The sequence below is a fragment of the Mycteria americana genome, chromosome 3 (assembly GCF_035582795.1).
Source record: "Mycteria americana isolate JAX WOST 10 ecotype Jacksonville Zoo and Gardens chromosome 3, USCA_MyAme_1.0, whole genome shotgun sequence".
NCBI classification, from domain to species: domain Eukaryota; kingdom Metazoa; phylum Chordata; class Aves; order Ciconiiformes; family Ciconiidae; genus Mycteria; species Mycteria americana.
The window spans coordinates 93,574,298-93,591,129 of NC_134367.1; the positions used below are offsets into that span (position 1 = coordinate 93,574,298).

At 39.4% G+C, this 16,832-nt stretch overlaps 1 protein-coding gene across 3 annotated transcripts in view; it reads right to left on the reverse strand.

Annotated features, from left to right (window-relative positions):
- Positions 1–6,224: 6,224 nt before the first annotated feature.
- Positions 6,225–16,832, reverse strand: part of ZNF318 (zinc finger protein 318) — a 28,017-nt gene continuing 17,409 nt past the window's right edge. The window contains exons 6-11 of one of the 3 annotated variants that reach the window (XR_012774806.1): positions 15,976–16,262; positions 12,861–13,064; positions 12,279–12,378; positions 11,121–11,239; positions 6,577–10,672; positions 6,225–6,457 (exon numbers count right to left, since the gene is read on the reverse strand). Coding sequence is in view for 1 of the 3 variants with exons in the window: in XM_075496131.1 (XP_075352246.1) it covers positions 7,253–10,672; positions 11,121–11,239; positions 12,279–12,378; positions 12,861–13,064; positions 15,976–16,262 (4,130 nt within the window). In the remaining 2 variants the exon portion in view is untranslated. Of the gene's footprint in view, positions 10,673–11,120; positions 11,240–12,278; positions 12,379–12,860; positions 13,065–15,975; positions 16,263–16,832 lie in introns of all 3 variants that reach the window. The other 2 variants (XR_012774805.1, XM_075496131.1) reach the window with 2 other exon arrangements.

A 16,832-nucleotide genomic window follows, 5' to 3' on the forward strand; every position in this document is an offset into this window, starting at 1 on the left:
TAAAGAACGAGGTTAAAATGCAGCCTTTGTGTGGCAGTTAATTTTTTCACTAGCTATACCGTACCATGTTCCTGAATACCTTATCAGCAGAAATACATGCTTATTTTATTTTCTAGGGTAGCTGGATCTCTGCTACTCTGCCGCTTTGGTTACTAAAGAAAGGGATGAAAGTGCAGGCAGTGTCTTCTAGACAGGGTGTTCAAATCCATCCCTGGATTACACCTCTTTTAGCCAAAGGATGTCAGTGCTACAGTAATTAGTTTACCAGCCAGCCTCTGCAGTAGCAAAATAAGGAAGGAGAAAGGGAAAGTTGATCTAGAACACAACAGCAAGCTGAGAGCTGACAATTCAATACTTAAGATTATACAGATGAGTAAGACTTACCAGGCACTGCTGCTAGGAAACATGTTAGCATTGTGTGGAGCTTGTGTGGGGAAAATAAGCATTTCTAAAGTGCTATCCTTCCCCGAGCAGCAGCAACAAACTAGTTTGTGTTTTTTCCTCACATATAAAGCAGGATGAGCCTATCCACATACTGTAAAGCAAACTGTTACACATTATTTTCTAGAATAATCAACTTCTATGATAAATCTATGCAAAAAAAGCAGGCTGTCTGTTGTTTGTCTTTATTCTTTTACATGCTTGGTAGCTGCTGCCAGGACATTTCTGTTGGTGAAACAGAGCACCATATCCCTCAGGTGAAATAACTGTGAAAAGAGTTAGCAAGGGACTTCTGTGAACATACGACAAAAAAATTTGCATTAATAATTTAACATGGCAGCTGAGTTTAAAAATAGCTGGAAGATTCCAGATGAAGTATAGAGACAGGAGTTTTAAAAAGCCTTTTTCCCTACTTTAAGCAGCTCTTCCAAGAGATACAGAAACTACATTACTGTAGGGCCAGAAAGACCCTATGAATCAAGAAGCTTCAGAATCTACCGCCCTCTCTTGCCGCTATTAATACTTTGAAGTAGCCTGCACTTTTTTAATCCTCCTTAGAGAATAATTTTTGAACAAACAGGACACAGGATCCAGTGTTATTTCATAAAAGTTTAATATTTGTTTTTAAAATAATACTGCTTAATCAAGAGAAAGGAAGCATCCGCACATACAGTCTTCTTGGATGCTGGCAAAAGAACTTATATTACAGACATACCCATGAACAGCATGTTTAATCATTAAGAATATAGAAAAAGCCTCACTCATTAATCATATTAATAATAATGAAAAGAATGTGCCCTCATACCAAAGAGAAGAGAAAGAGATACCATTCCAGTCATGCAAATCTGCACCCACCTTCTCAGAACATGATTCCAGAAGTCCAGCAGTTCCAGATAACATTTTCTTAGCTCCTGTGGAAATTAACCAAAAGCCAGAAAAGAGAATGGACTTGTTACAGCAAACTTAATGCTCATCCTAAAATCCTGCTTGCTGAGCATCTGGTGGCTTTGACTGTTACATTCCCAAATCTGAGGCCCTTTTAATTGTTTTCCCCTCTGCATCAAAAGGTTTCAATACCAAAAGCTTTTGATGTAGTCTGGGAGAAATCTGGCGAGCTTAATACAGAATGAAAACGGTTGTAGCTGAACATAATGTGCATGTACGTAGTGCACTAGGAGAAGAAATTTCTAAGAACTAGGATAACTAAAAGCTATGTATTTGATGCTTTGGTCTAGGATGCTAGCCTTACACAGCAGAGGGTTTCATCTTACAAATCTGAAATAAACTTTCAACCTGTAAGCCTTTCTTGGGTTCTGAAACACAAATTCAACTCTCAGAGGAATAATTACAGGTCATTTAGTACCTTGGATGATCTCTCTTCTGTAGACCTTGTAGCCAGCTTGAAGCAGGCTGTCCACACCTGTATCTGATATCAAAGGCCAGATAGAGCAAATGTGAATTATAAAGTACTGTAGTAAATGCAGATATGGAATTTTTTTTCCCCCAGCCAAACTGAATCCTTTGCATGAATTCATTGCATGGAATGCATGAAATACAAGTGCGAATTACTTTTGTAATCCTATCTTGGATGATATGGCTAGAGACACAATCAAGATAGAGTGGTTTTGAACTTCTCTCATACACTTGGTAAAGCAGTATAATCTGTGAAACTAACTGGCAGAGGACATAAAGTTTAAACAGTACCTGGAAAGCACCATATTAAATGGATTTAATTGCATTAAGCCTTCAGTTCTTATGAGAAAAAGCAGTGACTGATACTCCTTTTTTCCCCCACTAATCAAGCATTTCTAAATACCCATCTTTCAGGTGCATAGCTACATGAGTCCTTCTCTCATCTAATTATTTGGCATTTACCTTTAATTTCTGTTTTTTCATATCTGACGGGAGATGAATACAGCCTAATGTGAGTACTGATGTGAGGATCATCCCTACCCTTTCTTTACCAGATCACTGTTACAGGGCTTTACATATTCTTCACAGCTACCATTCTCCTAAAGTGGTATTTTGTTGCTACATTAATCTAAAGTTTGTGAACAAATTAGACAGGGTGGTATCCCAAGTGATTGGTACTAATTTCAGTGTTGCTTAGGTTCTGGCTAAAGCTCCCCAACAAAAGCAGTTTCGTGAAGAAAAATTATATTCGATTAAGAATTGAAAACATTACCTTGTGCGTGTGTGCTTTCCTGTCTGTAAACTGAAGATTCTTCAGTCAGCCTACTGGAAAAAGGAACACTGTTTCCCTCGAAGCAGCTCTGATACAGGTTTTATTTCCTGAAGGTATTCAACTCTTCACCACCCGCCCGAGCAATTCTAATGGCTCTGCTCTCTGCATCCCCAGTTGCTGACAGCTTCATGAGAATTATTACAGCAGCTTGACTCGTTTTACCAGAGCCTAGAACTGCTAACATATGGTAATCAGCCTTCTCACTGCAAGCAACAAGACAGCCCAAGAAGAAGTGGAGGTGGGATTGTAAAACAAACCCCAGAAAGTAATACTAGACATGGAGCCTCGGTTTTCTGCTCTAAGGCAGACTGTAACAGTCTGCAGCTGTGTTATTTTGCTCAGGTTGGTTACAGGCAGGAATACATCCATATTGGCTGAAAATAGCTAACAGAAAGGATGGTCTAGCAACCATAACCTGCATCTCTCTCTCCTCCTTCATGCTAGATAGAGGCAGAGGAGTCAAGTAAAATCTGTTTTATGGCTGCTCTATACTCCCACAGTGGTGGCACGTAGGCTGTTTGCACTTACTCTGTACAGCAGGCAGAAGAGGACTGAATTCTGTCTCGGAATGATTTTGCTCCCTTTACCTTTCTGTAATGGTCTGAGAGAGTAATAAACCAACAGTATTATATCAAGTGCCACACAAAAACCTGCCTCATGCAATTTCCCCTGCCCTTTGCACTAAAGAAATACAGTTTTATCATGCTTTGGGATGCACTAGTTTTGTGGATGGTTGTGGGTTTGTTTTTTTAAAGAGACTTCTGCTATCATCACTTACTTTCACTTGCTATTTCTGAAAACCATTTGGAGTTTACCAGGCTAAAAAAATAATCTGTCTTTGCCCACTTTCCTACTATCTGTTTCCATGGGCAAAATTTAAGATCTTTGTGCAGCTTCCCTTAGCTAAGAATTAGGCATTTATTTCCACCTTTGGCAAGAAATAAGAAATGGCAGAGATCTTAATCTGCTACTTGTACTTTTTACTACTAAGACACAAATGCATTTGGAAAAAATTAATAACAATGCTGGCTGATACATTTCTTCCCTGCTCACATGCCATTTAAAAGTCTAAAACAAACAAAGAAACAATCCCCCCAAAAGCCTATCTGCTGCTTAGTTAAAACTTAGTCAAAGACAAGATTCCAGCAAGCTAGAAGCAAGATTTAGCTGCCCGAGAGACTAGCCCAAGAATAAAAAATTACTGTATTTTGTCTAAAACATTACTTTTGCTTTTAAAGTTTTCTGCCAATTGTAAACATTTGAAGTCTGCTTCTCCTTTCAAAACGCAGCCACAGATGTTAAAAGAAACTGGAAGAAGTATTAAAAAAACCACCTGGACTTACAACAGACTGACAGAACGCCAGCAACTTTTCCATGGCTCTTTTTCCACCGCCTCTAATAAAGCTTGGTTTTGCAACAGACTTCATCCAGGAGAAAGGCCTTTCTGCCAGCCTCCATCATGGCAAACTAAAGGTTGCGGCATCAAATGAAGGCTCAGAGTTAATCCATTGTCCTTTGAATTTACTAATTATTTGTGCCTGGTTTGAAGCAGCGTAAAGAAACAAACATTCAAACTGGCTTATTTCCTCCCTATCAGCAGTTTTCTAAAAATCAGGAGAAAGCTAACTTCTTATGCCTTATGCAGCTTTTAGAGAACTAGGTCGGGAAGGAGAGGTAATGCTGTATTGCACCATTCAAACACACAAGTAAATCCCCTCCATTAACTCACCCCTCCTCCTGAGGATCTGGAGTCAAGAGTCCAAGGCCAGCCTAGAACTTAAGGCTTCCCAGTCAGTGCACTATGCTACAGCTCTGCCAGCACAGGGGACCAGTACAGTGGATAAATCATTTACTGCATTCCTCTGGAAACCACAGCAAAAAAAAAAAAAAAAAGAAAAAGAAAAGAAAAAAAAAGAAAAAAGAATACATAAATAAAAATATATGCCATTTCATGAAATTGCAAGACAGTGTTAAAACCTCTGTCTGCCAATCTGCCTAGACGTCATCATCTACACCATCCATTTTGTTCTGCTCCATTCCAGCGGTTCCAGGAGTACCTTTTACTCCCACCTCAAAAAAGACCAAATTAATCTTTCTTCCAGTGTGGAATAGAGAGCCCTACTCCACTCAGGGATAGAAGAACAATTATTTGATGAAAGGGTATGAAGAGAAGTACTATTTAATTTCTACCATAGGAAGGTTCAGCTTCTGGAAAGCTGAAGACAAATATGGGGTAACAATTCTGTTTCTCATTTGCAAAGCTCTTGCTTTCCCTTGGTGCTAGCTGCTCTCCATTCATGGCCAGGCAGGTTCTGCACTGAACACCACCACTACTTGTAGAAGCAACTATAGGAGAGCAGATAACAAGGATATTGGATTTATATTGATGTCCTTTCCCCCAAAATAAAGTTAATCAAGAGTACGTCCCACACAGGTAACACAACATTGAATAAGGTTGTCTGAAGAAGATGATTGTCCAAATGACTCTGTTTGCCATTGCATGCACCGAGACCTTCAGGAAAACCAATCTGCAAAAGGAAACTAACCAGAAAGCATGTCTGTATTCCAAAACAGCACCATCTAAAATGCAGGACTGTGCAAAAATTCAGCCTTCCCTTTAATACGTCCCTTCCCTGCACTGATATCCCTCAATACAAGGCACGCAAGAAAATCAGTTCCCCTCTTCCTCTGTGGATTTACAAGGGACCAGGCACTTCACTGAAGAAATTGGAAAGAAAATGGGGGAAAAAAATTTAGCTGTCAAATGTAAACAAATAAACTCAGATATATAATCAAAAAAGCATTTACAAAAGAAAACTGAGAAACAACTACAAAGGACTTTTTTATAAACCAGGATTTAAGCAATCTCTACTCATTACCCAACTCCATTTTAAAAGTATCAAAGCATGTCAAACCTTTCTTTCTTTGGTTTTGACAGCAAATGGTTATTTGAAGAAAGTAGGGCAATGATACTAACAAAGACTTCTTATATTCAATGCAGTAACTGCTTAACATCATAAAAACAGCTCAAAGAGCCTTTCTCAAAACCCTTTTGCCTTCTTAATTACCTTTTTTTTGGTGACTTGACCATTTATACTGGATTTCCAAATTCAGCTTAGATAGTTCTTACATTTCTAATACAAAAACCACCATAATGACTCTGAAAAGTTTCATACCTTCTTCACACATAGTCATGAAAATGGAAGAAAAATGGTGATTTTTTTCCCCCTCTGGAGGTCCACGTGCTGGTAGTGATTACACAAATATGAACTCTGCTTGGGTTCTGCCCCCGACCCCCCGCCTTGAGCTTTACACAGGGCTCAGGACTTCAAACAAACTTCCACTGATGATGTTGACAGTAGTTCTTCCATTGACTTCAGCCGGGAATAAATCAGTTTTTTACTGAGCAGGCTAACTGTTGAATGTCTTCATCGTCTACAGTTTCTCAATTTTATCAGCTACTACAGGAGTTAGAAACTAACTGAAATAAAACACTTTCCTTGAGTTAAAAAAGAAAATCAAGAAGAAAGTCTTGTTGACCACCATATGTTTATTTTTTAAACAATTTACAAATAAAAATGTTATATTTATCCAAGCAAACACATTTAATACTTTAGTCTTTAACAAGCTATACAAATGAGAACCATCACACTAGAGCTTTTGATAGCTCAAGGACCATTCAGGGTAGGCATGCATGTGTCTGTATCACATGAAGCGAGTCCAATTCCTGACACCAGGGTTCTGATCTTCTGCTTCTTCAGAGCTGGTCAGCTGCTAAATGATTTAACACAAATAGTTACTGGATCACAATACAATGAAAGAAAGCCCATTTCAAATCATGTAAGTGACCTCAATATGTCTGGTCCAGGTGTCAGGCCACAGAGCCTTACCGATTAGTCTTCTTCTCCAAAAGCCAGTCGGACAGATTTTCTCCCCTTGCTTAGTGATGTGGCATCCATACATGTGCTTATACAATACAATGAAACAGCTTAAGTACAGATGTAATACAACAGTAATTACAAATCACAGAGACATAAACAAACAAAAAAATCAACTCTAATCACATTCTTGCATTTCAAACAATGAAAGTAAACAAAACCATGCATTACAGTTTAAAGAAATTTTCAGTTTTAGCTCTTCTGCAAGTCTCCATTTCCTCAAGTTCTAAATTGCTGTTCTTGAGCTTGTCCCAGCGGCTGGGCTACTCACGGTGCTATTGACACAAACAGGGTGAGCTGGAAATCATCCAAGAATGGTCAAAGAATAAAAGCCCCCAAAATAAACAACAAAGACGCACGCATTATAAACGAGAGATTCCATTTTAATAGCAGAGTGTAGAAAAGAAACTGGCAAAAAAATTCACATGAAAAAACATTTTACACAATTAATTATGTACAGAATAAGGTATGTGTCTGGTTTCCGATGATGTAAGTTTCACTTTAGTCAAGTCCTACCACAGGATGCAAAATACACCCAAAACCCTCAACTGGAACAAAAAACCAAACAAAAAACATATACATAATCCCAGCTCTGGCTCCTCAAATATTGGGACTGGCTGGGTTCACTTCAACCCACTGGGCTTTCTGCTAAGCTTTCAGCAATTCCTGAATTTGTTGTAGCTTCCAAACTACTGCCAGCAGTTTCTGTTTGCTCAGTCTTCTTGCTCTGGACGGTGCATACTCCCTTGCCTCCTGAGCCACCCTCCTTTCCGTGCGTTTCTTTGAGCCCAGGAAGGAAAGGTTCCATGCACCCAGAAGCCTGACTTCCTGTGCTGCCTCCGTCACAACTAAGTGACGGCATTTCAGCAGCACCACCTTTGCTCTCCTCCACTTGCAGAAGGATCTCAGACATGGGAGAAATCCCCTGCATTTCTAGAACTGGCATGACCACTTCTGTAGTATCGCTATTTGAGGACTGCAATCCAAGCTGCGGCATAGCTGTTTGAGAAAGCCGTGTGCAAAATTTATCTTCCCGACTACCAGAAGTCAACGTAGCAAAGTCAGTAATCTCTGTTTTTTCCACTGTTTTTTCAATGCCCAGCTTTCTAAGTTTACTGGACTCTAGCCTAATGGATGCAATAGTTTCTAGTTTTGAGACTTCTTCTGTATTCTCATTTAAAAGTCCCGCTGTAAGGATGCTGAAGCACTCATGTTTTACCTTAGTATCTCCCAATCTGAAATCAGTGCTTTTGAACTCGAGCTCTGCTTTCTGGGAGGGAGTCTCATTGTGTTTCACATCTTCTGATGTCAAAGAAATTTTCTTGTTATCCACACAAACGTTTGCAGAGAGACTTTCAGATTGCTCAGTGTTCAATCCTGAGTGAGTGGTATTCAGATGAAAGTCATTGGCTGCTGAGGTTCTTACAACCTCATGCTTTGTTTCTGGGGAGCAGACAGCTTCTTCTGAAAGATGCTCCCTATGGAAATCTGCTGATAAAGCAACTACTGTCTCTTGGACAAGATCAGAGCGAGTCCTAGAAAAGCCTCCAGTCCCTACTTCTTTTGCATCTCTCTTGACAAAAACATTATCTAATGTTGCATCAGATCCAGTGTGTCCTAATGATTTTTTTTCAACTTCAACTACTAATTCTACACTGGATCTGAGTTCAACAATGTTCGCAGAGCAGGCATTGACTAACCATGCAACTTCTTGCCTTTGGGTTTGGCTATCTAATACTGCATGGCCCAAAGGTTCAGGTGGAACTTTTTCTTGAGCTTCTAATATGCTACTTTTAGTTTCTATGTTGGCGAGACATGTGTCTGACCGTACCTCTGTCAATTCTGAAGCACTAACCTCATTAGAACCAGTTTTTATTTCTACATTTGGAGTATTTGATAGATCGCAACCACTTTCAGAACAAGAACGGGTTGTGATGACCTGTTCTTCTCCATTACTAGTTCTGGAAGTGTCCCGTTCACCGGGACTCCTTGTCAATTTTGAAATCTCATTTTGGGTTTCTGAAATTTGGGAAGCTTCGCCAAGGACTCCTGGCTGAGATACTTCCAAAGCTACACTTTTCAGTTTTACATCTTTTAAGGAAGCATCAATAGAATTCTGCTCTGTCATTACTGCTATTAAAGCTTTTTCTTTTGAAGTGTTTTGAGAATCACAGAGCAAGTCTGGACTATCAGTTTCTGAGTGAGTTCTACAGTTATCACTTAACTTTTCCTCTACCAAATGAGAATTTCCCAAATTTTGAATTTCATTCTGTGTTTCAGGTAACAAAGTCTTTGGGTCTAAGCTAAGCTCAGGCTTTACCACTTTTACTTCCCAGTCTTTAATCTCTGCATCTTTCTCCAAGGTACCAGGAACCGCAGTTTTATTTGCATCTTCCTGTCCAACTTTCTCTTGGACCTCTGTTTTCTGTAGATCATAGAATTCCTGACTGCCTACCTGCTCTCTGCCTCCTATATCCACAAGTCCAATTTCTGCAGGCACCTGGATACCAGAAGCAGTTTTTGTTTCTGGCAATTCTGTGACCAACGTTTCTGATAGCTGAGGCTGAAGTGGTTTCTTTTTCATTTCAGCCTGAGTCTCACCAAGAACCCAACTCCCCGTTACTTGATTATTACACTGTGAGGAATCTTCTTTCAATTTAGTCTGAACATCTGATGAAAGAGGAGTCTGAAATTTTTGACCTACGTCTTTCTGAATACCATTTTCAATGTCAGGGCTCATCTCAGTATGAAGTAGTAAAGTCTCCCGGATATCAGTTTTCTCCAGTTCTGAGCTTCTCTCAGCTGAGTGGACTTGGCTAACTTCAGTAGCCGCATTCTGAGAATCCTCTTTCAAGGAGGATGAGCTATTATTTGTTTTAGGGTTTGCAGGTAAGTCTGCAGGTTTTGTTAGGTTAGAGTTTTCTCCATTTGGAAGTGCAGAACTTGCAAGCTTGCTGTCAGCCGAACCCTTTCCACCACTACTGTAGAAAATATCATAGAGATCTTTAGCATTGGCTGTGGCCAAGCAAGAGTTTCGTTTCTCTACCTTTTTTGCCTGTTCACTGAAAGCAGTTGAAGGTGGTGGTGGTGGAGGGGGTCTCACAGGCATTGCCAGCATTGTCTGTTCACTTTCAGACACACCTGGAGCTACTTCATCTGCAGGGATCACAGCTGCCTGCTGGACTGCTGGTGGAGGAGGGGGTGGAGGTGGTATATCAGAAGTCTGAGAAGACTCACTTTTCTCTGCTGCTTTCAAATCCTCCTCTGCCCCTTTTAAAATTACTTCTTCTCCTCCAAAAGCTTTTGAGATGATATCTGGAGGCAGTAGAAGATCTGCACTGGTTTCTTTTACCACAGGCAGTGGTTTGGTGGTAGCTCCAGAGGATTTTATGGATAAAAAGGTGTTCAAAGGTGCTGGTTTGCTAACTGTTGCAGTAGTAGACTTCCTGAAAATCATAGTGGGGACTGGTAGATTGGGTAAAATTTTTGCTGGTGTTGATGTGGAAACAACTGGTGTCCATGGGCTAGTGTGTGGAATAACAGTTTTCCCAGACAGCTTGATTTCAATGGGCTTAACATGGGGTTTCCCAGACTGACACTTGTTCTCTTCTTTGCTTCCTTCTGTACTCTCCTCCTTTGGAATAGCTCCTCCTGGGGTTTTATCCTCTCTCTCAGTCTTTTTCCAGCTGAATTTCCCAAAGGAAGTCTGGCTTGGTGATTCCTTTTTAGATTCCTCTTTCTTTTCTTCTTTTTTCTCCTCCTTCTTCTCTTCCTTCTTCAGCTTAAGCTTGATACCCATTTTTCGCCCAGAAGAATCTATTTTGCTTTGAGTTTCAGTAGTCCCTTCTCCAAGCTCCGGGATGCTCTTTGCTTCCTCTTTCTTTATTATTTTTGGTTTCTTCTCATCCTTCTCTTCTTTCTGTTTCTCAACTAGTTTCCGTTTCAGCTCGCTCTGCCGCCTGCGCTCTGTTTCCAAAACTACAGCCAATCCAGCTTGACGGTCTAGATTTCTCCTCTCTTCATAGAGTGGGTTTTCATCTATGTATTTCTGTGGAAATAAATGGCACAATTTTAGCCACTGTTTCCATGAAAAACAAATAAATAAATTCAGTTCTGTAATAGTTTTGACTTGTTCTGTAAGTGCCATCTCAACACCAAGAGACCAGAGAACTTCTTCCTACCAAGAAACTGAGATGCTACAAACTCCACATTCTGTAATTTAATGTCAATTGAGTAGTGGCTTGCAGCAGTGCTGGCACTTTACAGAAGAGTTTGAAAATCAACACTGGGACTTAAACACCGTTTCAACCTCATGCAGATGGAAAGATTAGTCTCTATGTAGTGGGAAGTTCTGCTTGTTTAGTTCAGTAGAATGTAGTGAAGATAACCAAATACATATACTCCGAGGAGTCAAATGTAATTCTTCAGGAAAGGAAGACAGAACAAGTAGAAGCTAACACAAAGAATGACTCACTCCTGGTACACCAGTTACCAACCTTGTATTTCTCATTGTGGGGATGACTTTTCACATGCTGCTCTGCTGAGATTTGATCTCCAAAAAATTCATGACAGAGCTGGCAATAATATCCAGTGATGGGAATCAGAAACTCAGAGCCTGAAAAGGCCAAAGAAAACGATCAGAAAAACAAAACTTAATAAATGCCAAGCTCTTAACAAAGCCAGATAAACATATCAAAGAACAACAGCAAAACCTCCAGCAATGTTCCTTTTGGAACAGTTAATGCTGCTCTCCTTACGCTTACAGTGTGGGAAACACTACAACCAGGAGCAAACATGTAAAGTGAAGAAGCTTGATTACTATGATTCAAAAAATTATTTTAGTGCTCTCCATCATATTAAAGCTATCCCCTATTCAAGTAGGTTAACATTTCCTACAGTCTTAAATCTATTTTCCATCTTTGTGGTATAGTCTGCTTAAATACTAAACACCTGGTTTATAAAAAGAACACAAGCATTTGCACTGAAGTTCAGCAAGACTGCATCCTTGTGCCTACAGAACCAGCTGCAGTTATCTAACACACTGCAGATCCTCCTTTAGCGGGCACTACTAGAAGTACGTAACAGATTAATAAACTGAGATTGATCACCGGCAGGCCTATTTAGACATTCAGATTTTAAATCTTGTATTAATTTTCAAATCACTTACAGCCCCTTCCATACGACTTTCTCAGAGTCTCTGTATCCACACTCTACCAAGTACTCATCAGTGATTTTTCAGGGACACCTCTACTAAAAATGTATTGAACATAAGAGTCTGTTGCAAGACTGTGTGGAGTACTGCACAAGATCTGCCCAAACACAGTAAGCTCTTGTGGTCATGTTCTGAATACTAATATGTTAGAAAAATACTTCAGAACTACACTGGAGAAAGAAAAAGTCACCTGGTATTCAAAATAAAAACCTAAACTCTAAAAAGAAGAGAAGGAACCATGCTATATTTTCCTACACTCTTGCTTCAGGACATTTTCCACAAGAACAACCAGGAAATTAAATCATTTGCCTTCTACTTAATAATACAGTATCTATATGCGCTCCTATAACAAGGTAAAGTTTTGAAATTCCTTTCTCTGAGCAACTGGAACCTGCTGGAGGGCAAAGGGAGATGACACCCAAGTTAAAAAAAATCAACGTACCTTTGGCAGGAACAGTTATCTTATCGATGCGTTTTATGGAGTCTTGTTTGGTCTCACTCTGGGTCTTCGAAGCCCAAGGTCTGTTGTAAGGATCCAGGGTCTATTTGCACAGTGACAGAGGTATACAGGCTCATATATTACACTAGCAAGGCAAGTACACTTGTCTTTTTCCTTTTTAACATCCTTTCAGAACACTGAACATTAAAATCAACGTGCAAATATTTACAGGAACTATGTTTTCCTCTCTTTCCCCTCCCATTTTGCAATTTATAATGACAAAATAACCTGTGAAAAGGGTAAAATGTAAATGATAGCAAAGGACAGGTAAACATATGAAACACAAATATCAAACACTAGTTCCCGAGCGAACTGAACACAGGCCCCATTTACACTAGTCGGAACACACCGATAGCTGTACAAACTGCTCAAGGCCAACACTAGGGAAAAAGAATTTGGTAAGCAACTTCTTGGGTTCATTATTACTTCAGGTTCTCTTGTAAAATGTAGTTCTGTGATGTATGTTTTAGTGTTAATATTTACAGCAATATGAAATGCACTTAGTGAAGGAAGCCTGCAACATACCTGTCTGTGTTTCTTATTATGCATGTGTGTGAAAAAGTCAAACATGGTCCCGCAGATGGTATTGCAGTCTTTGCACCAGTGGTTCCCTGCATCATAATATTCATAAATATTGGCCAACTGGAAAGGATGTTTGGAGGACTGTGAAGAGGATTCTGCTGGCTTCGGGCTTCTACCTCTGGATTTTTCATTAGTAGTTTTTGATTCCTAAATTGAACAAAAGGAAACACTTCTCTAAGACAAGGCAGGACAAACATAATGCTCTAGAACTCAGAACTTGCCTCCAGCAGAAGCCACACACACACCAAAAAAAAAAATATATCACCTGCTTTTCAGCGCCCAGGCTAATTCCACTGTTTCAGAGAGCTGGCATTGCCGACTAAGACGCTGCGTGGCCACAGTGAAGAGCTTCCAATAGGGCTCCCAGGTGTAATGGCTGGATGGTTGTAGGTAATCAAGGAACCAAATGAACAAATTCCCTATGGCATGCACCCTTCCCACTTTATGGGTTTCACATAAAGATCTGAATGCTTCCAATTTACCATACTAGCCAAACAGTGCCCAGAAGACCTAAAATGGTTCCCCTAGAAGCATTCAGAAGTTACTGTAAAAGTAGCTTGGATGACAGCAGAATGAAAAAGCAAGTAAGAATCAGTTGACTAAAAGTATTTAACTCAACCAGCTTTATCAGATTATTTGAGAGTTCCTGAATTCTCCAGAAGACTCAGTGCTTAGCAATAATAGAAAGATGGTGTTTTGTTAATTACCTAAGTACATGAGGTGAAGCATCTTGTGATTTAAGCATGTGATATTTGCACTTACATTGATTTGTACAAAAAGACGCCATACAGTGATACACAGACATTTCAGGACTCTAGCCAAAATTAATACTAAACTAACACTGCAGAGGAGCAAAACAAATAATCCCTGAAAGAGATCACGAATGAGCCCTGCTAATTTAGATTATGATAGTACTAGATGTATTTTGAGTTTTGAGTTACATTTTCAATGGCTGAAAGCCCATTATGTTACCATTTCTAATCTGCATGGCAGTCTGGAAAGAATAGCATGTTAACTTAGCAGACCCGAGTTGGTTGCATGATTTCCAAGTTATTCGCTATCAGTGTTGAACAAATTTACTTAAGCAGATTCAAAATTGTTAAATAACATCTGCCTTACTTGAAATCCCTTTTGATAAACAGGGATAGATTCTCTCCTATTAACACCACCCCACACCTCATACATTGTAAATCAAACAATGAAGAGACACCCAGGCCGCTACGCACACCACAGATATCCATATCCCAATACAATCTAGTTCTTGGTAGCAGAGTAGGAAGTGACCCAGTGAATATTTGTGTATATTCTGTCTGCAAGAACATAGCAAAGCTGACATTCTCTTAAACAAAGAGAAGATCAACTTATGATCTGCAGGAAGTGCATGGAAGGATGTTCATGATGTCTGAGAAGTGTCATTGTTTATGTTATTTACAGACATACACCCACCCAATATATCCTATAAAAATACTATCTCAATCAGAACTTTAAAAAGACAACGCTTCTCACATAGATAGGTGACAGCCAACTCTTAACCCCAGTTTGTGCTTAACCCCAGCTCAAAGATGCCTTTATAATTTGCTGCTATTTAGAGCCCAGAAGGGACGATCTGTCTGTTTAGTAGGAGGCTATCTTCACCTCTGCACTGACTATGTAACTACAGCACGCAGACACAGGTTCAGCAGCAAGGGACCACAAATAAGAGAAAGCCATACATTTCTGGCCTTAAGTTGGCAGAGTCAACCAATCTCAGTGTCAAAAGGCCTGCACCATCTTTCTTTTCATTAAAGAAAGTTAACAATCAGAATTACAAGGTGAATCTTAGAGACTAAAGGCAGTGTCCTATGTGCCTACAGATATCTGAAAGTATTAAATGTTCCTGGCCAGAACTCAGAATTTTCCCATGTTAAAGTAAGGAACTATGAAAAGGAGATCAAGTCATTATGGGTTTGGACAATACAAACAATGAAAGTTAAATAATGAAAAATATATTCACACATGCCATATCTCAAGAAAAGAAAGCAATGTAACTTAATGCAATGTAGGATTTAACAGACATTGTTGCCTGCTTTAGTTTTACAATGTGGTGACTGAAGCAAATGATTTGTAAAAGTAAGTGCATACTAAACTTCAGTGATATTTCAAGAAACAACAAAAACAAAACACAAAAGCAAACCTTAAAATGAAAGACATCTAATGAGTTCTCTGAACCAGACCAGGATGAAGCATAAGGAAAAGTTTACGGGATACACAGATTTGAGTGACCTTGTAGGAAATACCTCTTATCCTACTAACATTTTCCTCTCTGCAAAAAATATATAGTAAGGTCTACACAAAAGCCATCTACCATCTCCCATCAGCTATTTCTGTTACATATTTGAATAAACATCTGAAAAGCAGGATAATTAATCTTCTGAATACATGCACAACCTTTCAGATGTTACTATCATACACTACTTCCAAAGTAAAAACTATCTTCTGGAATACAATAAGCCTGTTTTGGTATATCCAGCACTCAGTAGTATAGACCATGTCAGAGAGACCATACTGATGCATACTGACATTTCTTAAGAGAGAACACATAGCATGTACATAATAATCACGTTAAGCTGACAATCATATGTAAGTCTTGTGATTTGTTAATATCATCACCCAGTGAGAAGACCAACATGCTCCAAACTTGCAGAGAGCTTTGCTGCTACAAACATTCCTCCTTGACAGGCCATGCCAGAAATGTCTCAGAGAAAAAAAAGTCTGTCCTCCTGGTATGGCATTGAGACCAAACAGCTACAAACACTCATGACACTGTTCAATCCAACCAACACCTCAGCAAAACCAAGATCAAAAACAGTAAGTGGTACTGAACTGCACAAACCCTGAGGGAAATCATATACAAATTATACATTGACTCTCACCTGCATGCACCATCAAAACCAGCATATGAGATGTGATAACAAATGACATCAAATGATCCTTTAGTAAATGTTTGGGAGCAGCTGTCTCCCCAGTGCCCTCTTCTCTTAGTGGGAAAATCATTAGCACACAGGCCAGAAGACTTTACCTTGTTGGAGGAAGACGTTTTCTCCAGACCTTTTGCATTTTCTGACTTGCTGTTCTTTTCCGAGGAATCTTTGGTTTCCACAGATGGTTTCCGGGGTTTTTCAAATATGTTAATCCCCAGGATTTGTGCTACTTTGTCCAGCTCAGACTGCTTCTTGTCAGCTGCATCAGATTCTTTATGTAGCTCTGAAATCTCCTTCATAATATTCTCTTGTAGTCTGTTCACCTCAACCAACAAGGGGTCTTTGTGTCCATCCTTCTCACGGCGTTTTTTCCTCAACATCTCTCCTGAGCCAATCAAGGAAGTAGAAGAGTTGGAAATGCAACAGGAAAATTGTCTTAAGATCTGTACAACTATTCCAGCAACAAGTAAAATACTAATATAAAATAGTATAGCTAAATCTTGACTAGGAAGTTGTAAAGATGGAACTGACTCTCAGGTACAGCATCACTAAATCTGCACAATCCACCTCTGTAAGGATTGCCTTAATATACACCCCTAACAGAGGCACCATAATCCTCGAGAATCAATTTAATAATCACTATTTCCCTATGTGACCAAACAAGCAAAAGTTAATCGTACATTCTAACCTGAAAGTATCACTTTCCAAAGGTGAGGGAAATTAGTATTTACTTGAACCAAACAAAAGTTTTAAAAATAAAAAAGTTAACTCTCTCTAGAAAGGACTTTTTCTTCTCCAAATAAGATTAATGAAAAATTGAAAGGCATGATGACATGTCTTCAGTTACTATTTCTTACTTCTTCTAAAGAAGCACTAAAACGCACAAAGTGCAATTCATTTAACTTACCAAGCTGCTGAAGAAGATGCAAGAGCAACTGTTTGCTTCAGTGTAACA